The sequence below is a fragment of the Opisthocomus hoazin genome, chromosome 19 (genome assembly GCF_030867145.1).
Source record: "Opisthocomus hoazin isolate bOpiHoa1 chromosome 19, bOpiHoa1.hap1, whole genome shotgun sequence".
Lineage (NCBI taxonomy): Eukaryota > Metazoa > Chordata > Aves > Opisthocomiformes > Opisthocomidae > Opisthocomus > Opisthocomus hoazin.
The window spans coordinates 12,329,339-12,351,220 of record NC_134432.1 but is presented as its reverse complement, the minus strand read 5'-3'; the positions used below and the strand labels follow the sequence as shown (position 1 = coordinate 12,351,220).

General features: G+C 45.0%; 2 protein-coding genes across 30 annotated transcripts in view; one reads left to right on the top strand and one right to left on the bottom strand.

Moving 5' to 3' along the window:
* GPR107 (G protein-coupled receptor 107) overlaps positions 1–5,456 on the bottom strand; it is a 41,060-nt gene extending 35,604 nt beyond the window's left edge. Inside the window, exon 1 of the mRNA XM_075439048.1 lies at positions 5,317–5,456. Within this exon, the coding sequence (XP_075295163.1) occupies positions 5,317–5,427 (111 nt within the window). The 5' untranslated portion in view covers positions 5,428–5,456. The remainder of the gene's footprint in view (positions 1–5,316) is intronic.
* Positions 5,457–10,221: 4,765 nt separating this feature from the next.
* Positions 10,222–21,882, top strand: part of FNBP1 (formin binding protein 1) — a 105,809-nt gene continuing 94,148 nt past the window's right edge. For 28 of the 29 annotated variants that reach the window (XM_075439691.1, XM_075439714.1, XM_075439713.1 and 25 more), the window contains exon 1: positions 11,139–11,417. In XM_075439691.1, the coding sequence (XP_075295806.1) occupies positions 11,394–11,417 (24 nt within the window). In that variant the 5' untranslated portion in view covers positions 11,139–11,393. Of the gene's footprint in view, positions 10,274–11,138; positions 11,418–21,882 lie in introns of those variants that run through there. The other variant, XM_075439717.1, reaches the window with a different exon arrangement.

The window sequence follows — 21,882 nt, the reverse complement described above, 5'->3', positions numbered from 1 at the left end:
CGAGGAAAGGCTGAGGGAGCTGGGCTTGTTCAGCCTGGAGAAGGCTGAGAGCAGATCTCCTAAACACTTTTCTTAAAGGCAGGTGTCAAGAGCATGGGGCCAGGCTCTTTTCAGTGGTGCCCAGCGACAGGACAAGGGGCAACAGGCACAAATTAAAGCAGAGGAAGTTCCAGCTGAACATGAGGAAGAACTTCTTCACTCTGAGGGTGACGGAGCACTTGAACAGGCTGCCCAGAGGGGCTGGGAAGTCTCCTCTGGAGATATTCAAAACCTGCCTGGACACAGTCCTGTGCAGCCTGTTCTGGGTGACCCTCCTTACGGGGTGGGGGTGGACTAGACCATCCCCAGAGGTGCCTTCCAACCTCCACCATGCTGTGATTCTGTGAAATAGGTATGCAACTGGACCCTCAATCCTACTGGATCATTAATTAATTGGCAGAAAGGCAGAAAGATAGCAACAAAAATTAAAAAGCGAGTTTAAAATGTGATTTAAAGCACTTTCACAAGATGTCACTAAAAATAAAAAAATTGTTTCTTCCTCCTGCTTCTTCTAGGAAAAAATAATCAGATTGCAGAATACTCTAAGCAGAGAAGCCAGCTGCCAAAGGCAAACAAACTGTTCTGGACAAGGCACTGGAAAACTGAGCTAAGAACTGTAGAAGTACAGTAAGTTCTGTCTCTTTCTTTACCCCCAGTACTGATTTTGACATCTCTGCATAAAACATTCCTGACGGATAAATCTCACTCACTGTACTAGCAGGACACTAATCCTGACACAGCTAACCTGTCATCTAGCTGTAAATAAAATAATCGCTCTAATAGAATCAAGTTAACCTGGCAAATAACCCTTAACGCTCACAAGATGGGAAAAAAGGTTAGTGACACATGGCTCACAGCAGACGCCTCGTTCAACAGAGTATTATAGCTGTGCTGTCTTTGGGTTCTAGGTCACTTAATGTGCTCAAAATGAGAGCCCATCTGGTTCCTTTAACACTGCTTTCAATATAATTTCCCAGTCAGAATATAAGATCAATACTAGCTCTTTACATAGCATCTCATATATTTTTAACCACATCTGGACAGATAAGCATTTGTCTGGCTGATTAGGTAGAGGGGAATACAGTCTCATCCAGCCACAGGGTGTTTTGCACCTTGTAAACATGACCAGAGACAGCTGCTTAATTCAGAGTACTTGCAAAAGCTATTCAGTTCCACTTAAGTTTATTTACTCTGCCAGTGTACTAATATTCTCCCACCAACAAAAGATAATTAATACACAACACAGACACTTTCTTCCCTGGTTTTACCTCAGCTTTGAGTGCTTAGAGTTTACACATTTAGTTCACAAATCCTTCAGCTTTACACGATCCCCCACATACTGTCACCAGTTGCCACCAAGCAACAGCACGCCCTTCAAGAGCACCTGCTGCTCCACATACTCACAGCTTAAAGATACTGCCTTACGAATAATTGTCTCACCTCTCACAGGAGGTCTAACAAATTGTAAGAATCTGGCTTTTATTTATAGTCACTCAGCTGCTGACTTCAGAAATACTCAATTGTAAGTTTGCAGCAAAGGTGTGAACCCATACAAGTGAATACTTAAGCATCTGAGTTGTTAGCATACACTTTAATTTACATAGGATGCATTTAATGGTTAAGCCTGCCCCTTTTAGAAGCGATGATCTGGGAACTCATCACCAACAGTTTACAGTCAAACCAAAAATACAGTAAGTTCTCAGCTTATTTCCATAAAAATCTTCCCCACCTCTTCCACTCCTTTAGGATAACAATCAATCCTGCAAGATTTGAATAAAATTACAGGAAAGTGGTATTCAAGATCCTGCAGCCCAGAATGGGCAGAAAAAAAATGTTCTTTAACTTTTTACCCAAAATCTAATTGGAATCACACTATCACTACAGTTAAAGTTTCATCAGAGAGAGCTTACCCTTACATGGAAGGAATTTTCCTATTTGTGTGAGACTAATAGCAAGACTTATGTCTGTAAGACTAAATGAATTACTGTGAAAGGTATTTTCAACTTGAGCAATTGAGGCCTGAGACTTACCAACTTTAAAAAGGCCACAAGCATTTACAAACAACTACGGAAAAATAACTTCTTCCAAATTATAATCTAACATGAAACTGCAATCTTGACAGTATCATAAAATAGGAGAGGTCTCACTTCCCTTTTGGAAGCCAGTTAATTGCAAAAATAACTACCTTTAATCAGAAACTACCACCACAGCTGCTACATAGCATTGGATAATTCCTCTAAACCAGTACCTTTGGCTATTCACTACTACCAAACTTAACTGTATGCCTGACAAAGGCCTCATTCAGACCAACCTTCTCACTGTCTCAGACAGTTTGCCATTGCATTATGCAAAACATAACAGAATCACAGAATGGCAGAGGTTGGAAGGGACCTCTGTGGGTCATCTGGTCCAACCCCCTGCCGAAGCAGGGTCACCCAGAGCAGGCTGCACAGCACTGCGTCCAGGCGGATCTTGAATATCTCCAGAGAAGGAGACTCCACGACCTCCCTGGGCAGCCTGGGCCAGGGCTCCGTCACCCTCAGAGGGAAGAAGTTCTTCCTCATGTTCAGCTGGAACTTCCTCTGCTTCAGTTTGTGCCCGTTGCCCCTTTTCCTGTCTCTGGGCACTGCTGAAAAGAGTTTGGCCCTGTCCTCCTGACACCCACCCTGCAGATATTTAGAGGCATTTCTAAGGTCCCCTCTCAGCCTTCTCTTCTCCAGGCTGAACAAGCCCAGCTCCCTCAGCCTTTCCTTGTAGGAGGGATGCTGCAGTCCCCTTACCATCCTCGTAGCCCTCCGCTGGACTCTCTCCAGTAGCTCCTCATCTTTCTTGAAGTGGAGAGCCCAGAACTGGACAGAGTACTGCAGATGGGGCCTCACTAGGGCAGAGTAGATGGGAAGGAGAACCTCCCTCGACCTGCTGGCCACACTTCTCCTAATGCATCCCAGGATCCCATTGGCCTTCTTGGCAGCCAGGGCACACTGCTGGATAAGGCTTCAATATTATAGCATTCGACTGTTAAGACAACAAAAATCTTATTTTTGGTCAAGAGAAACATTCCAACTACCAGCTACTTCTGGAAACCTCTGAAAATTGTTTCCATCAGTCTTCTATAACTTCATTTTTTTGTAGTTTTTGTTTTAAATATATCTCAAACTAATGAAGCTGATAACAACTGCTACTAAGGAAGAGAGTCTCCTTTGACAAGGTTAATCTAACAGCAAGATTCAAACAAATAATTTCTCTAACTCAGAAGAAATAAATCATTTTGTATGCTTTTATAAAGTTAAAAAGAAGTTATTTTCAGAACGGGAAACCACTCAAACTGTGACTTGCTGTTCTGACAACGAAAGAAAGCTTCACCTTAGCATGCTAATTACAAAGATACAAGAATGAGGCTATTCTAACTTAAGAAATAACAGTTTGTTTGAGGAAACCTAATATCAAACACTCACACAAATCTATGGCCTTTGGCTTGGCACAGTGTCAAGGCACACCTACAAGCAAGGAGCCAATGGCAAGAATACTAGAAGGGAGACTTCCTTGTGAAAGGGTACAGTTGTTGGAGCCTGATGTTCACATAAATGTTGTAAAAGCAACAGATGAAGTAGAAAGGGAGAAACTGCGCTCTAACAAGAACGCTCATGTTTATACAGGAGGTGGACAGAGGCATTAACGCACTTCACACAGTGCTTGGTAGGTCAGTATTGGAACTCACACCAAATACCTACGAAACTAAAACCATAACCCACTTTGACTGTAAAAATCAGCAAATGTGATTTAGTAATTGATCCAGGCAGTTAAGAGACACCCTGACAGCAACTAGAAGCTATAGTGTTTGCTTCTGAGAACATTTGCTTGAGGGCAGCCTGAAAGTTCTCTATGTACAGGAAAAGTATTCCCCTAGGAGAAATTCTTCCAGCACTTGACTGTTGGTCACAAATTCCTCTAAACAATAATGTAACCAGCATAAACCTCCTAATTTATTGCTTCACAGAAAAGTTTACCTTTCCTGAAGCAGAACAATATTCATGTGGTTACACATTAGACAATTACATATTCTGGAAAATACCCTACGAGTAAGTCATGAATGTCCCCCTGGCATTCAGTGTATCACAAAGGCTGAAGGGGAACTCCTGCAGTCTGGCACTCTCCCTAAACTGCTGTTAGAACCAAGTAATGCTGGTCCCAATCATATACCACTTTATTAACTTCTTCCAATGCTTCTATTGGCAAAATATTGGCCATTGTTGACAACATGAGCAAAATTAACAACCTTGTTCCAAAGATTCACACAGCACTTCATGAACAACACAGAAGCCCTTAAAAAAGCACCACCCCAAACGCACAGTTCCTCTACCATGTAACCACCGCACAGCTTTTCATTTAAAACACAACCGACATCAGCACTCTGGAGCCACAGATCTTCACCACGATCTGCACCACTTCCCATCAACCACCCTAAATTAACAATTTTTCTAAAATATAGGCACAGGACAACACAACACTTCCAGAGCACAACCAGAACTCCATTAGGACCATCAAGGTCCTCTGCAGCCTGCTGTAGGTGACCCTGCTATGGCAGGGGGGTTGGACTAGATGACCCACAGAGATCTCTTCCAACCCCGAACATTCTGTGATTCTGTAAACTGAAACAGAGAGCTATCAGCATCAACATCATCTTCTGCCTCTACTGATCACTTAATTAGTGTGAACAAACTCTATCTGGAAGGCCAGTCAGACAGCCACGCAGCATTTTAGAGTCGAGCAACCCGTGATTGGGATGGGAAGACCACTGCAGCGTGCAGATCAAAAGCAAAAACCACCCCAAACTCCCTTCAGAAACCTGCCCCAATCCCATGTTCAGCCCTCTCTCATCACACACAGCTTTCTGCCTCCCTTTTAACTGGACCTGAAGCATTTACACCTTCAAACCACTGCAGTTCCGAGGCCTCTTCACACACTTTCTCCTCGACTATGAAACAGACGGCCAAAAAGGCAGGGACGGGGCTAAGGGGACGCGGGGGGAGGTGGAAATAACAGGAAAGGCACAACACAACGGGGCCCGGGCAGGCTGAGGCGCGGGGGGGGGGGGGTCTAGAAAGCTGCCAAGAGGAAGAAGCGCCGGGAGGGAAACAGCGGTACGAAGCCAGAGGCGCGGGGAGCGGAGCAGAGCAGAGGCCCAGGCCGGCCCCGCCACTCCCCTCAGGCGACCCGCAGGGAGCCCAGCGCAGCCGGCGGCTGAGCCAGCAGGGACGTGGGCGGCGCAGACCTTACTTTGAGGGTGAGGTGATGGACGCGGGCGCCGGCCGGGCTCATCCAGAGCAGCACCATCCCCAGCGCAACCGCGGCCCGCCCCAGCGCAGCCCCAGGGCCACGGGCCGCCATGTTTATTCCAGCATCAGCATCCTCTTCCCGCGCCACTTCCGGAGTCAAGGGGCGGGGGGGGGCACGTGACCGAGGCGGGGCTGTCCCCTGGCACCGGCGATGGTCTGCTGGCACCGGGGCCTGTGCCGTCACGGGCGATGGTCTCCTGGCACCGGGGCTTTGTGGCTTCCCAGCCGCTTTCTCTCCCTCTAGGGCCCTTCTGGGCTGGCCCCCGCCCAGAGGCCGCCTGCCCCGGTCCCCTCAGCGAGGGCCATGGCGGTGGCCGCGGCCCTGTGACGGCCCCTTTCTGACGGCTCTTCCCGCCTCAGAGTTTGTAGGGGGGTTTGGGGTCCTGGCTTCCCGCTCAGCCGTGGATCGGCCAGCAAGCTTCAGCTTCGTCTCGGGAGCTACGGGGAGAGCAGGTGTCTGAGCGTCAGGTAGTCCAAAGAACTAAAAAACTGCCTTTCTGTTTAAAGCTGGGTTTAGAGTATTAATTTTAAATATAGCAAAAAAGTTACATAATAGAACAAGCGGCTTTCTGCTTCCTTACCGGAATAGTTTTGAAGCTATTGAACTATTTGAAGCTGGTAGCTGTAGTTGCGCTTAAAAACAAAACAAGCAGGTTGGGCCTGGCTTCAACAACTTCTTCCCTCTGAGGGTGACGGAGCCCTGGCCCAGGCTGCCCAGGGAGGTTGTGGAGTCTCCTTCTCTGGAGATATTCAAGCCCCGCCTGGCCACGGTGCTGTGCAGCCTGCTCTGGGTGACCCACAGAGGTCCCTTCTGACCCCTAATGTTCTGTGATTCAAACCCAGAGTAACACGAGAAGCAAAGTGAACATGAATAGTGGCAATTAAAATGGCTTTTAGGCTAACACGCTGCTAAAAAAGAATTTGAAAGACTATGAAACATGTCTTCCCCACAGGAAGCCATCAATATAAATACATATAATTCTTCAGTGTGGAATCCTGTGCTGTCTGCTCTTGGAAATCAAACATTCTGATTTTGCTCTTCGGTGTATGGAGTGACAGCTATGCAAGTTTCTTCATCTAGAGCCAGGTAAACAACTGGATTGGACCAGGTGAGTCGTAAAATGCAAGCCAGGGTGAACAGGCAGAGAAAAATCAATAATCTTGACCTTTATATTAGTGAGGTTATGTAGAATGTCACATCTTTGTACAGAGGTGATCCAGATGTTACTGTACATTACCTCTTACAATTTAATTTCCCCCTTTTTCTTTTATACTCTTAGGTAATAAACAAACACAGAAATCTCACCATCAGCCAGAGAAACCTGGACTGGTTCCAGAAAGTCTCTGGAAGTGTAAAAAAGCCCATCTGTGTTTTCCTGGCAGGATGCTTTCCCGGGCAGCAGCTAGCCCATGCCGCTAGATGTCCTGTTAGCATCAGCACAGGCAGTTACACCCCGCAGAGGGGAAGAAGCCTCGGTAACCATGAACATCAGGTGATTTATTCTGAAAAGATAGCTCTGGTCCAGATATTTGCTTGGCATTAATATTTTTAATGTTATAATTATTCTAATTCCTGTGCATGGACCAGCTGGGAAGCCTAGAGACTTTTGGCTCCTGAGAAATAGCTGCTTGCAACCACAGCTGCAGCATAGGTTTTCATGCCTCGCCCACTACTAAGTATCAGGCAAACTTTGACTACCTCAGTGGTCAAACAGCATGAGGTTTTCCCCTATAATTCTGAGGACTGGTTCAGCTGAAGAGCCTCTCTTAGTCAAAATTCTTCCTAACAGCAATCAGTGATTTTTATGCCACAGACTAGAAAACTGTCTTAAGTTTGTTTTTTTTCATGCAATTCTCCACTGATATTAGGATATTGTAATAACTGTAAGTTCCCCACTTACCTAGACTAAATGATCTCAAAAGTAGAATTTATAACATGCTTACTTTCTTTGGCTATGCATTTTTCTAAGAATTTGTATGTTAAAAGATGCCTGTACTTAAATTTACATCTCTATCAATATGCAAACTGGCTGCTGTCTGCAATGAATATGCTGTAACCACAGCTGTCATCATTACATTGATATGTTTTACTGTAGCTTCTAGACAAGATTTGCCTTGCTCTAAATGTGCTGTTCCTAGCATATACAGTTATTCTCAGCTGTAGTTAAACATGTTTAGCCTGGACATCTTTTTCCTTTACTCTTTCATCCTATTTTGACATGTTCTCAAACATCTAATTAGAACCCTTCACAGATTTTTTTTTTTTTTTTTTAGGAGTGTATCACAGGCAACTGTTGAGATTGGGTGGAAGGCATCAGCAGTGCTAGGAAAATCTTGACATGGGGTCAGCCTACAGGAACACCTCAGTACAGAGTGAAGCAGATTAAGTGTCAATTTTTTTAGTATGCACCATGAGCCAAGATACAGGCATGCCATGGAGTGGCAAAGGCTGGCTGTTCCTTGAGGAACGTGGAACTAGGAGATGAGCATGGTAACACCAACAACAGGGCCAGAGCCTCACCTTTCAGGGTCCCATCCCTCAGTCCCCAAGCAAGGCAAGCAGAGCAAGCCCAGGGATAGCAGCTGGGAGCAGCAGAGGGTCCAGGGCATCAGGTGAGCCCATAGCAATGAGGCAGGCTGAAGGCTGAGTCGAGAAGTCCATCTGCAGTTTAGGTGATAATAACCAAGGTCAGACACAATCTAGCAATGCCTGGACAGGTCCACAGGGATGAGGCAGGTCTGAGATAAGGCCAGATATGAGCCAGGTTCTACCTTCAACAGGGTCTATAGCCAGGCATAGCTGTGGCTGAGCTGAAAATCCCTACAACATCCCTCAAAACAAGACTAACTCCTTAGGCCAAAGCTTAAATGGGGCTCCAGAGTGCGTGGGCGGAGGGTGTGGGTGGAGGCCACAGGTGAGGCTGGTCAGGGCCATAGAGGTTTATCAGGTCTTAATCAGGCCTTTATTAAGCCCCTCTGGTCCCCAACTGGGCAGTTAAAGAGAACCAAGGTCTCCTGCTGTGTGTTTGGATGATCTGTGTAGTGTTGTAACAGCAGAAAGGAAACAGCTGTGATGGCCATGGCCTTAGGGAAAGGTGTGTCCTCTTCCTTTCCTGGTGCTGTTTCACTTCCAGTGTATGAGAGGTTACAAGAAACATCCATGTTCCTTGTTTTGGATGTAGATGATCTGGGTAGATTTACAAAACTAAAAGGGAAGCAGCTGCAAGGGTGATAACTCCAGGGGGGAAAGGTGGGTCCTCTTCCTCTTGTATCCTGGAAAGTAGAAATGCTTGTATGTGTTCTGAAAATTGTGATTTTTCTTGCTTTGTGTGAGTAAACAAACCCAGAGAAAAGTGTTTAGATTGAACTGTAGTTTAGGGATTTATTTTATCTCCTTCAAATAGCTTCTGAATCATTTAGCAGCTAATTGGGCTATTTTCAAGTGGCATTGGGGTTTCCTAAATAAAATCATGGCCTTCTAAAAAGGGAATTGCTTTTATTTGGGCTTAGGATCTACCTCTGGGAGTGTTCTGAGTCATCACAACAGGAGAGGTAATCAGAGAATTTACAGGAATAGGCCCATATCTAGATAACATCTGCATGATCTTGTTCTCAGCATGGCTGAAGGAAAACTCCCGCCAGCTTCTGTGTTGCTCAGAGTTGGATTATGTGAATTAAGTAATGAAGTGATAGAGAATATAATTTTTAAGTGTTGTTTTGAGCTATTTTTTCAAGGTTGGGACCTACTGAGCTTTCCAGCATCATAATTCAGCATGAAGGGCTCTTAATGCTCCCATTACATTATTAATGTGATGTTAATTACATTTGTAATTAGGGACCAACCAAGCTGCAGGCCCTGCTGTTTTAGGCACTCTACAACTGAAAGGAATAATGTTAAGTGGTGGTCCCTGTCTTGGAGAGTTTCAGGGTAAATAATAAAGATAGGAGAAATTCCGCTGGAATACCTGGAATTACTTGTATTTAGCGTTTGTCTTGAACCTCTGTCCACACAAATTTTAATAATTTTTCATAGGTTTTGGCATGGTGGATTTTAATGTACCACAATCATAATACAAAACCTGCCTTTCTGGCCTTTATCTTTCTGTAACTGGTTAAGCGGTTTTATCTTTCAGCGTGGACAGGTTTCCCTGCCCGTGCTGGTGTAACAGGTTTGCCTTGTTCCCCTCCCAGCTCTTTGTGCAAAAGGAAATTCCACAGCAAATTTAGCTCAGATGATACCAGCGCTGCTTTCTGTTTGGTCTCTGTACATTCTTTTTACTGAAGTATTTATGGATTAAGATCTGGAAATGTTGTGATGCAACTGCGTTGTCTGTTTCTGCAATGCATTCTGGATGGACGTAGGCCTGAGGACAGCGGGCTTTGGTGCTCCTTCCCTGAGAGTCTGTGGAGTACCAACCCTTCAGGTCTGTGGTTGTGCTGTAGGCAGCATGGCAGGCTCAGATATTTAAATACGTTGGCAGTAGCAGGAAGAAATACTCTGTAAAATGAGTTGAGCAGCGTCTCTTAGTTGTTACAAAGCCAGTCCTTAGAAGTAGTAACTTTTAATGATGAACAAAAGTGTTGCCTGTTCTCTGCCTTTCTTCAAAGACAGCTGTGTGAGGAGCAGCATTCTGCTCTTATGTACAAATCAATTGAACTAGGATAAAAATAAATGCAATTCAGTTATTAACATAACACGTCTTCATTGTTGTTCTAAATGTTAGAATTGCTTAATAAGTTATTCTTTTCTTATCCTTTCTCATGTAGGGTAATAGCCAAGCCTCAGTGAAAGAAGTGCATTAATCTGAAGGAGGTAACGTTTGTAGCAGCTGGTCGGTTTTTGTCTTCTGACATCAAAAGGATCCCCACCCTCTATAAGCAGATACCTTGTTCCTCAGGTGAATAAATGTGCTTCCCTTTTTTTTCCCCTCCATGTAAATCTTTCATGAACAGATGCGGCAATAAATAGAAAATAACAGTCTCATGCTCTTTTTACATTTCTTGAAGCCAAAGAACAGAAATGTAAAATGAGATTAAGTGACACAGCTCACATAAATGCGGTTACAGAGGAAGACGAGCACAAAATAAATCTCATTTCTCTGGCAAGTGGGCCATTTTCTGCAAGGCCTGCGTAATTACTACAATAACCCACATTTATGCAAAGGCAGATAATTTGGTTATTTTTCTGCTTGCGTGTTGGTGAACTTCAATATTCCCGGATGTGGGTTATTTTTGGGGGGGGGTGTGTGTATGTATATATATATATATATATTTGAGTTGCTGAGTTGGAAGGATTCAGCCCTTGCTGTCAGCTTTAAGGTGTGGGTTCCCTGCTCTAGGGGGGTTGCCCCCCCTCCAAATGGTCAAAACAGGAACATTTGCTTAAAAAAAGCCCCCGCTCGGGGAGAGGGCGGTAAAAAATGGGGAAGCGACACCTGAGGCCGGGCCGGGCCGGGCCGGACGGGGATCCCCGCCAGCGCTGCCCTCCGGGCGGGGAGCGCCCACCCCACCCAGCCAGGCCGGGCCAGGCCGGACCGCTCCGCACTTCAAAGCTTGGCGGGCCGAGAGCCGCCCGCCGCGCCGCTTCCCGGGGCGGGGACCCCGGGGGCCGGGCGGCGGCGGGGTGCGCTGCCAGCGGGCACCGGGGCCGCGCTGACTGGAGGCCGCGCCTGCGCAGTGCTGGCCTCGCTCGCCCGCCCCCCCCGTTCCCCGCCGCGGGCTGCGCCTGCGCAGTGCGCCGGAGCTGTCAATCGCGCCCCCCCCGCCCCGCTCCGCCACCGCCTCGCGGCGCGGCGCCGCTCGGGCCATTTTGCGGCGCGATGAGGCGGGAGCGGCGGTGAGAGAGTCCGGTCCCGCTCCGCACCTCTCCTGTCCCCGCCGCGCCCCCGCCTCGCCCCGCCGGGACCTGGCCCTCCGTCCGCGGGGAGCGAAGGGGAAGGAAGCCCAGGCAGGGGCTGAGAGACCCCGAGCGCCCCCCACCCGCCCCTCAGCGCCGGCCCTCGGCGGCGCGGCGGAGCCATGAGCTGGGGCACGGAGCTGTGGGTGAGTGAGCGGCTGAGGGAGGGAGGGAGGGAGGGAGGGAGGGAGCGGGGCCGCCGTTGCGGCGGTTGCCGCGGAGCGCCGCGCCCGCCCCATGTCATAACGGTCCGTGCGGAGGGGCCGGCCGCGGTGCGGTGCGGGGGGCCGGGGCGGGGCGGCCGCGTTCAGCGGTGGGGGGCAGCGCGGGGGGGCCTGGCCGGGGGCTGCTCTTGGCGGGGGGTGGGTGTGTGTCTGTTTTCTAGAAACTTTTACGTGCGGGCTCCGCAGGGGAATCCCACCGGGGAGTCGTTAGTCTTACTTCTTTTCTTTAGTAAAATTAATAGAAAAAATTAAAATGCTGAGCAGCGCAAAGCGGGACGGCGGCTGCGGAGCGGAGGGAGGCTTCCGAGCCGAGACCGAGGGGTGTTTGCGTGTGTGCGGCTGCTGCGGGGGGCTGGAGAGGCTCCGAGGAGCTCTCACGGGCGAGGGGGTTCGGTTTCGGGAGAGGGAGCTGCAGGGAAGAAAAGCCCGAGGATAAAATTTCCTTTCGCTGCCGTTCAGGGTTTTCTCTCCGCGCTCCTTGCGAAGGACAGAGGTTTTTATTAGAAGAGTTCTGTGTTGTGTGTAAATAAGCACGATTTAATGGTGGGGAGGGTTTCAGTGCATAAAGCTCCTTGGTTGTTTCTGAAGTGAGCCTGGGAAGTGGGAAGTATAAATGCATTCGGTTTACATTACTGGAAAATATCGAGCTGTTAAAAGGAATGAAAAGTGGGTAATAGCGATTTGAAATGGTCCCTTGCTAATCTGAGAAAATAGGGATAGGCAGATAAAAGAAGTCTTGAAAGGCAAAAGAGATGCACATATTCAATCACAAAGAGGACACGATGCAGCCATGTTTGGCAATGTGATGGTGGAGCATGGAGCAGAAGCTGTTATTGAGGGCTTGTATAGTGGTCAGGAGACTGTGCAAGCCGCTGTTTATTTAATGGTGGGACATTGAAAGTCTTTGGACAAATCTGTGCTCGGGAGGGGGGAAAAGAGGGAAGCGGAAACAGTGTTTAGAATGGAGAAGTCAAGAAAGAGTGGCAGAGGGTCATCTGGATTGCAAAGCACTGCAGGATTTCACTCCTGTATTCATCTGTTTGTGGCTAGTAACCAATGCGAGTTAAGACGTAAACATATCTAAGCTTTTAAACCGTCTCTGTATAGAAATAGTTATTTTAGGTGTGCTAATTGCTGTCCTTTCTGCATTACTGACCTGTTCTGGCAGGCAGCTCAGTAAGCATCCCGTTTTGCTGTGACATTGTAGTCACGTTATAGCTAAATCTGGTTAGAACTAGGCAGTAAATTAGGGAGCAAAAGCTTACTGAGAGGTTATTGTGGTATGTTTATATACTCCAGAGAAAGAAAGGTGATACATACTGATGAAGTATTGTAGTGGTGCTGTATTGATTCATCAGTATATAAACAGCTCTGCTGCATGGGAACATTTATGCGAAAATCTGCAGTTGCCTTCTTTTTCTGCATGTTGGATGCTTTGGGGAGAGATGAAATAGCTTGAGCAAAATTAAAGTAAGAGACACTGTAATAGCTTTGACACAGGAAAGCACATTTTGGTGGACGTAGTTATTTTGGCATTCTTTAAAGTGTGCAAGCGATACTGAGATGTTTCTGCACAAGAACAGTAGTAGTAGAGTAGTGCTTATAAACAGTTGTTTCTGTTTTATGTAATCTTTGCAGGTGTATTTGCAGTCATATGTTTGTCTTCTGTAGCAGTGACAAACTGCTTTTGTGTAATTTTATTTTTTTCCTCCGAAAATTTTGTTAGTGGAATTATTGTCTTCAGCAGCATCAAAGTGTTATTTATTCTTCATGTCTTCAGCGTAGTACTTTGAGAAGCATAGCGAGTTACTGGTGAAAAGGGTTGGAACAACAGGTTAAATGGTTCTAGATACAAAATTGACAGGAGTTGCTTTACGTTAAAGTGGGCAGGGCTTTGAAAACAGTCTTCTGTGCTCTGGGTATTTACGCCAAAACACTGATTTCTCTTTCCATGCTCTTCCTTTCACTGGGAAAGAAAACCACACAGTCAACCTGATTTTAATATATGCAGCCTCCTTTTCTTGGTCATGGCATGTGTTTTTGAAACAAAATTAAGTTTCTGTTTATCTTAGAACTTAGTATTTGTTTTAAGGAGTCAAGGAATGGGTATTTAGGAACAGGTGTTGTAAGCAACAAATGCTTATTTTATGATGTATCTGGTATATGTTTTGGTGCAACCATTTGGTGGACTGAAAATTGAGGCAGTAACAAGTGTTTCCAACTGTAGCTTAGAATTTTGGTGTTTGTTAGAAAGATTAGCGTTGTTTGGTCAGGCTTGACGTGCACCCTGTGTCTCTGATGTGCTGATCTACCAGACTGGGATGTGTGTTCGTGATTCACTCCTTTCAGTGTAGCAAAGGAGAAGTAAAATCGAGCTTGCTCTTTAGAGCAAGTAAAATGTTAATGTGTGTAGATTTATGTAGAATTTTTGTTCATTCCTGGAGAAAAAAAAAAAAAGCTGGTTGCAGAAAGCCTTATACTTCAGAAGCAATAAAATCCCTTCGGCAACATGTAAGTTATTCCCGAGACAGACTTTTAGCCTTGTGCTGTGATGTGAGTGTATTCTGTGCCTCTGGCTTGCAAATCCTATTGCAAAGTTCCTATTGATGTTTCACTTGAATCTAGACATCTGAGTTGCATTTTAAGATTTGCCCTGTGGGTGTAAATGGACCCATAACCAGCAGAATTATCAGAGGTACTAGTGCAGCATTCATATCCCCTATGAGGCTAAATGCTCAGGATAGTGAGATCACCTGGGGCCTCCAAGCAATCCAGCATTACAGAGCAAAACCTGAAGGTCTCATGTCACTGTCTGCGAGTTTCCTGTGTGTAAGCACGCTGTACAGGGTGGCAGCGGCTGCTCTGCGTGCTGTGCAGTTTGACAGCCTACCCAACCCCTGCAAAAGTCCTGCTGCCTGTTACACTTGAAACACACAGGAGCTGGAGGAAGAGGCGATAGATGAAGGACAATGTAGAGCCACAGGACAGAATCGTTTTGGTTTGCACCCCAGTTTGAGTAGCATTAAGGGCTAATGGGTCGGAGGGTATAGTACTTCATGCCTGATTCTTGTAATTGGCAATGTTTTTTAAGTACTTGGCAAATGTAAGTGGTAAGTAAAGATTATGTATACCAGTGTACAGACACAACTTATACCTTCAGTCAACTATGCTTTGGGGGCAATAGGCTGTAGCAGCATACTTGGATCTCTTTCACCCACTTCCTCCCTTGGGTAATGGGGGAGAACAGTGAGCGTGACACATACAGCTATTCCAAAGGGTGCTTTCGCTAGTAAAATGCTACCATGTGCTACATGTGCCACCAGTGTCCTGTTGTGTGGTGTGAAGCCCTTAAAGCAAGTGGTAGGAATTGCAGAGCAAGCTGAGCTAAAAGTAACCTCAGCACTTCTGCCCTTGTCTTTTGAGTGGGAAAAGCTGTGGCTGCATGGTTGGTGTAATGATGGGAATGAACCTTCTTGATGATGAGTTTTGGTACAGTATGTAGTTTGGGGGAGCTACGTGCAAATTTGTGGTTAAGTGGTCCAGGAAAAACTCTGTCACTTCGGAACAGTATCACACAGCACGGCAAGTGCAAGCGGTGAAGCGATTGAATGTGGGAAGATTCATCTTTTTGTGACGAATGTTTCAGAGCTACAGATGCTGTGGATTTGTTGTGGTTTTTTCCACATTCAATGTAAAGTTTAAAAAACGAGTGGGGAGGAAGGTGATTCAATGGAATTTTTCTTTGGCCTTTGGAAAGCTGGGTGTCTGCTAACAGCTGTCACTGTCCTTTCAGCCTGTGAGAAGGTGAATATTCTGTATTTGCAAAAGACTTAATTTGCTGTCCTTACGCAAGGGGCTCTGTTGGCCAACTCCTCATGTGACTGATACTTTGGGGACTGTGCCTTTTTTGTAGAGTGTTCCAGTATGCTTTAGTATGAAAAAATACAATTTGTGGATATGGTTATTTTTGCATTATAAAGTTCATTCCACTTGTAAATGTCAGTTGTCTCAGAACTTTTTATGGTTTAGAAAATTATTACTTTCAGTAATAGTAATTTCTAAATTCATAGTTGTTAAAACAAGGGGATTCTTGTAGACCATGCTGTCTTAACTACATCGTCCTTGTCAGATGATGAAACATAGGTGCAGCTCTTAGAATTTGAAGGCCCCAGTGGCTGTCTGTAACTGATAAATCGTTTCCTCTTTCAGTACTTGCATCTCTATTTCATCAGTAGAATTCGTGTTTAGACAGCTATAATCTTGTATTTCTTAAATTTGTTTGAATGCAGTATTGTTCTTCAATAATATTTGTAATTTATGGGTGTTGCATATGGTGGTGACTCACGCTTGGAAACCATCTGGAATACCTGGGTGATTTTGACCTTGGTGGCATTATGTAGTGGTGTTACCCGGGCACAGTAGTCAAATGTGATCTTAAATGAAGGCTCTATTCACATCAGCTGCTTTTCTTCCCTAGAAGGTGGTCTGCAGAACTGGATCTAGGTTTGATGTACCGATTGTCTTAATCCAACATCTCGTTTTATTCTAGGCACCGCTACAGTTGCTTGCATACAGTAGCAATCTGTGCGTGTCATCCCACCCACCCCATTCGCACTGCCACTCCCCCCCCCCCCCCCCCCCCCCCCCAGTCCTTTGGGTTTGGGTGTTAACTATTACTCTCCTGGACTGAAAGGAAGAGGAACTGGTTTCTGTTGGGACAGGGACACGGATTGGAAGTATTTAGTCTTGCCTGCTAAATCAGGAGTTAACTCTGATTATGAGTTGAGAGTTTCCATTGTATAAGGTAATAGGCCTAACCTTCAAAGGTGGGTGGATGAATTGTTTGCAGCTTAGAAAATCTTCTGCTATAGTGATGGCAAATGATCTTCTGAAAAGTGTGTTTTATTGTAAATTGGCTGTGAATTGTTGCAACTTACTTGGCATCATTCAGACAACTCCTAGAGGCAGAGCTGTGCATTCCTGACCCCTTTCTCTTTGTATTTAGTCGAATCTTGGTTTCTGTTTAGTAACACCTTAAAACTTCTGTAGAGGCTGGAATTTCACACACAAAAATATACTCCCAGAGTAAGGCACCCTAAAAGCAAATACAGTGAGAGGCTGGGAAAAAAAATGTCAGGAATAAATACATCATATTTATAATTTTCACTTGGTTATTCTAAGGCTCTTAGTAAAAGTTGTATAGAGTGCTGGAGATGGGCACTTCAGCTAATGAAAAGAGTATTTTGCTTTGAAGTATTCTGCATAGTTACTTGGACAGTTTTGAAGTAGTAAAATTGTCCGACATTAATATCTTCTTATTTCACAGTGGATCACTCACTGTTTTAAGTGGTCAGCCTGTATATGCAGATTACTGGGTGCAAAATTGTTTTTAGAAGTTGAATCATTACACAGTATCTTAATTCTGCAGCGCACATCTTTGTGCATTTGCCCAGCACAGGGTGGTAGTGCAGCAGCCTCTTAAAATTAGTGCTGTCGTAGTCATTTTCATTAGTTTAAAAGTGGGAGCTAGTGGGTAGAAGTATGGGGTTAGGTGTGAGGTCCCTGCCTATACCCCTTAGTCCTTCCAGGCACTAGGAGCAGAAAGACTCCCTTTTGCTACCTGAAGGAGTTGCTGGGTCTTTAACATATGAATGTCTGAGTAATTTCGTTTACAACTCTGCTTTGCTGTAAGAAGGACGATTTCTATAATATTGTCATCCACCTATTCTTTTATTTCCTACCTATTCATTAAAGAATGGGGGATTTACAGTGTTTCATGGTGAGTGAAGACTGCAGAATATCTTTTTCCTTTCAGTCACAGACTCTTCCCATTTGTATTGTGGCTGCTCAAGATCCCCCCCCTTTCTTGAACCATATGGGAAGGCAGTCAAACATGAGACGATGTTTTTCTGGACTCTTTGCAGCTCATTAGTGTTACTCATGTTGTGAAACATTCTTCTAAAGCAGAATTTCAAAAGCCATTCTCCACATGAAGAGTGGGAGCCACTGCTGCAATGTGACTTAATAACATCATTGCTTTACATTATTGCCTTTGTTGATTGCTGGAAAGGTAAGCTGCTAATAAATTTTTGGAAATTCATTTTCATCCTGTTTGAAATAATGCTTCTGAGATTAGTTATACATTGAATCCAATCCAGTGCTCTGTAGAGTTTCCTTAGCGTTCTTATAAATATTTTAAAACAACTTCCCCCTTCAATATAATTGTATGCTTCTCAGATTAAACTTCTCTTCCTCCTTCCACCCCTAGAAACTCTGCTTTGCTAGTTCACTTTTTTAAAACAGTGAGCTGGTTACATCAGTGAGAGACAAAAGCGCTGTTGTCTCTTGACATGTTGCAGTCTTTGTCCTTCGTCTTGATCAATGGCTTTGGCTCTGAAATACAAAATGGGGGAAGAAGTAGTATATATATGTTTGTACAGGATATGATGGTTTTAGTCTTTCCTCTCAAGCAGGTGTGGTAGGGGTGATTTGGATCCCTTTGGAATTTTTACGTGATCACCTTGTCTCTGTTGTCTGGATAACCCTATTAGCCTGGTCAATAATTTCTTTTGGCTCAGTTTATTAAGAATGGCTTGTTGGCATGGTTAAATAAAAGGTTTCTTTTTGCATCTAAAAATGGAAAAAATGGAGTTTCTGGGTTACTTACAGCACAGAGCAGTGCAGTTAAAGTGCAAGAATGAAATGTTGATTGGCCGGGGTTCATTACTGATCGCTGAAGCAGATGTGCATGTTGTAAAGCACGTAAAGAAGCAGTTCTGTTGCAATGTTGACCTTAATTTATTTGGGGAAGAGTCAACCTAATTGGAAAAACAACGAAAAGAACAACAGCAATCCCCTAGACACCCTCAGAAACCCAGTAAAGCAATAAAACTTGAAACAGAGTCTCTCAGGAATAAATGCCTGGTTTAGAAAGATGGTCCCCAGTGAGCTACCGAGTCATCCATATAGTCCCTAAACCCGAGGAAACACCACGATGGATTATCATTCTTATTGTAGCTGAAATAACACAGGTTTCTTACATCAATTATGTGTCGTTTGGCTGTCTCTTGTTCAGTGTTTTTCAAGTGCTTCTGCTTAGTACCTAAAAAGGTTTTAAAGCAAATCTGTGAATTCTACGATTTCAGGGAGGCTGGTGTCGGTGCTGCTAGTAGCATTTATGCACCTGAAGTGGAGGACTAGTTTGTAGTGTTTAGACTTACTCATCTGTGAACAGCAGGTACTATTTTATCTCATAAATTATTCATTTTATAGTTCAAAAATTTTACTCTCAATGAACTAAGTCTGTGGATATGCAGGTAAAGGAGTATTACCTGTGTAACAGGAGAATGATCATCACTATGCAGAGATACTGAGAATACTGCTTTTTACTAACTGGATTCAGTTCAACTTGGCTCCGATTAACTGAGAAATTGCTTATTGTGTGGCTTGGACAGTTCTTTGTCCCAGGCTGTATTGTAGACTGAGCTGGTAGCTCTTCTTGTTATGAAGGTTGTTGAACACTTTCTGTTGAAGTCATCTATTTTCTGATGCTTCAATTTTTTTCAAAGTTAGCATGCTCAGACTGCAGTTTCCTTGTTTCTGTGCCTTTCTCACACTTTCTATACTTCAGATTAGTCAGGATTATTCAGTTGTTACTGGGGCTAGTGTCTTGCACATACTGAACGCGGTGCCTCTTTGGTTTTGGAAAGCTGTAGTGCTCCCATTCATTGGAGGAAGGTTTTGAAATTTGTCAGACAATAGCTGTTGAACAGGGATATGCGTTCTGCTGTTCTGGAGAAAGTCTGCCCAAATTAGGCAAACTTGTAAGTCTTTGGAAAAATACCACTTTGCAAGTACTCGGTGAAGATATTAGTGCTGAAGGCTTCAGAAGTTCCAGTGTGTGCTGAGTGCATTTTGGCCTTGGAGGGGTTTTTGTGGGACAAGATGGTGCAGTCACCCACGGGATAGATGAACGTGCCTTGGTTGGGCCCTGTGCAGCCAGTGTTGCTGTGTCCTGGGTGCTGGAGGCCACGGTGGAGCCAGGCAGTCTCTTGTGCCCTCCAACTCCTCCTCTGGCACCCAGTGGTGTGGGGGAGGATGCTGGCTGGAGCACAGTCCTGCACGAGTGGGCTCTGGACAGTGTTAAGGGAGGATAATGTGGGTCGGTGAGTTGGGAGAAAGTGGACTACAGCTGGGAGGGAAAGGGGATCAAAGGCATGGCTGCACTGAGCCATGCTAAAGGTCCGTCTGACCGCTTACGCTTCCTGGGTGGTAGCAAACTGGTTCTTTTCTTGTTATGGACTGGTTCCTCTCTTGTTATGCTCACCTGGGGGTGAAGGAATGGGGGAAGAGATGCTGTGGCCAGAGAGGAACCTGGCTGATTGAAGAGACCAAACACGCTGGTGAAGAAGTAGAGCTCAGACTAGGATCTAGTTACAGAAACTTGGAGCTGCTTGTCTAGGAGCCGTTCCTGTGACTGGAGTGCCAAAAATGGTGGGAACGGGGTCGTTTGAGGAGAGACAATTCAAATTGGCAGTTCTGGCAGTGAATTTGGGGAGGATGAGAGAACCGGGACTAACGGGGCCAAGGAAACAACAGAAATGAGCTCGGGAGGAGAAAGGGAGTTCGAACAGAAGAAAAAAAGCAAGGAACCAGTAACAAGGAAACAACTTGGATAAAGAGCATGTGGGGAGAGGAGGGTTGGCCTCGGGGTAGAACAGGTGGGCTTGTGACTTGCCGTCAGACAGGGTGTGCAATGGCATTAGTGCATTAGGACTGGCAAGTCCAGGGTTTGATGGGATCAGGAGAAAGTGTAGTGGGTGCACAAGGGGAAGGAAGAAGCATGAGGCAAAAGATGAAGATTAGATAATAGATACAACAGAAAAGCAGTGAAGGGACCTAGCAGTCCTCTTTTGCATGCTTGGTTTTGCAGCATTGCTATTTTTATGTGGCTGTTTCCATGTAATATTTAAGTAGAGTTGACTTACTGGTTTGAATGTATGTAGGTTGATTTCTGTGGTTGCGTTTTGCATCTTTACTCACAGTGGAAGAACATTTAACCACATCCCCAAAAGAGAGCTTTATCCAGAAGTGCGTGCACTGCTGGTTTTCATCCACTCATTCTGTACAGAAAGCTTTGAGGAATTGTTTAGCAAATAGGTTTATGCATTTAGATAATATTTTTCACTCTGCATAATGCTTTCTCCTATGCAAAGATAAATGCTTTAGCAAGTTATCTTGTATTTACAAAAGGAAAAAAAATGATTGGCACGCAGCACTGGGTGAATGGAAGCATGTTTTCTCAAACAAAAGTTAAATGGGGAAAGGGAAATACGTCTTGCCCTCTTGAGGGCTGTTGATCTGTCAAATGTGGGTCTTATAGGAGTGGCCTCCATTAAGAATGTGTAACTAAGGGTTTGCTGTAGTAAAAGAAAAACTGGCAGTAGATGAACCGGGAAAGCGGTGATAGTGCTACATAAATATTTTTTCACCTATCCTGCCTCTATCTCCCAAGTATAACAGTCGGAGATACTTTTGCTCCTATGTTGTCACTGGAAAAGCCTAAACATAAAGGGTGAGAGGAGAGAGCTGTATATACTGGTCAAGCGCCTTTATTTCCTTACAGCTCTTTGGAGATGTGAAACATCTGTGTTTCACAGAAATGCTTTTTAGCATACATTCATAACTCAACATGCAAAAGGTGAAAAACTGTGTAGCACAGCTTGACTTCATTTTTTTGGTGTGCAAAAAACCTCTGAGCAAACATTTCAGTAGTGTATGTATGGGTTAGTAGCTGCTTTGCTACTTTGCTCAAAGACAGTGTCATCAGCTCGTGAGAGAGACTATGTTGTCCTGCAGGACAGACAGCCTGCCCATGGTGATCAAGGCATTCAAGGCATAAAGGTTATTGCATGCTTTACCTGAAAACCAAAATTGTAAGCCGAGCAAATGCATCAGCCAGTCCTTTAGGTAATGAGAATGCATATCACATGACATGTGTGACTTGGTTCCTATTTAAATCAGTGCCCTGGGGATTTACAGCCTTATTTTTGCAATGGGGGGGATAGCTAGGTTCCAACTCTATTTAAAGACAGAATAATGTTTGGCTGGCTGTGTGGCTTCATGCAGTCTTCTGAGACACAATGAAGTAGCCCAGGAAACAACCCTGCAAGGGTGCAGGCATGCATCCGTTCCTGGTAAAGCACGATATGAACTGCGAGCACCTCTGTGCCTCCTCTTCTGGATAATTGTGGGCTGTTTTGTCTTTCTGCATTGGCTTTTGCTCTGATTCTTGTCTGCATCATCCTTATATCTGTGTAAAATTGTTGAGAGCTCCTTTTCCAGAGGTTCAGTGTGATTGACGTGAAACTTCTATCTTGAAATAGGA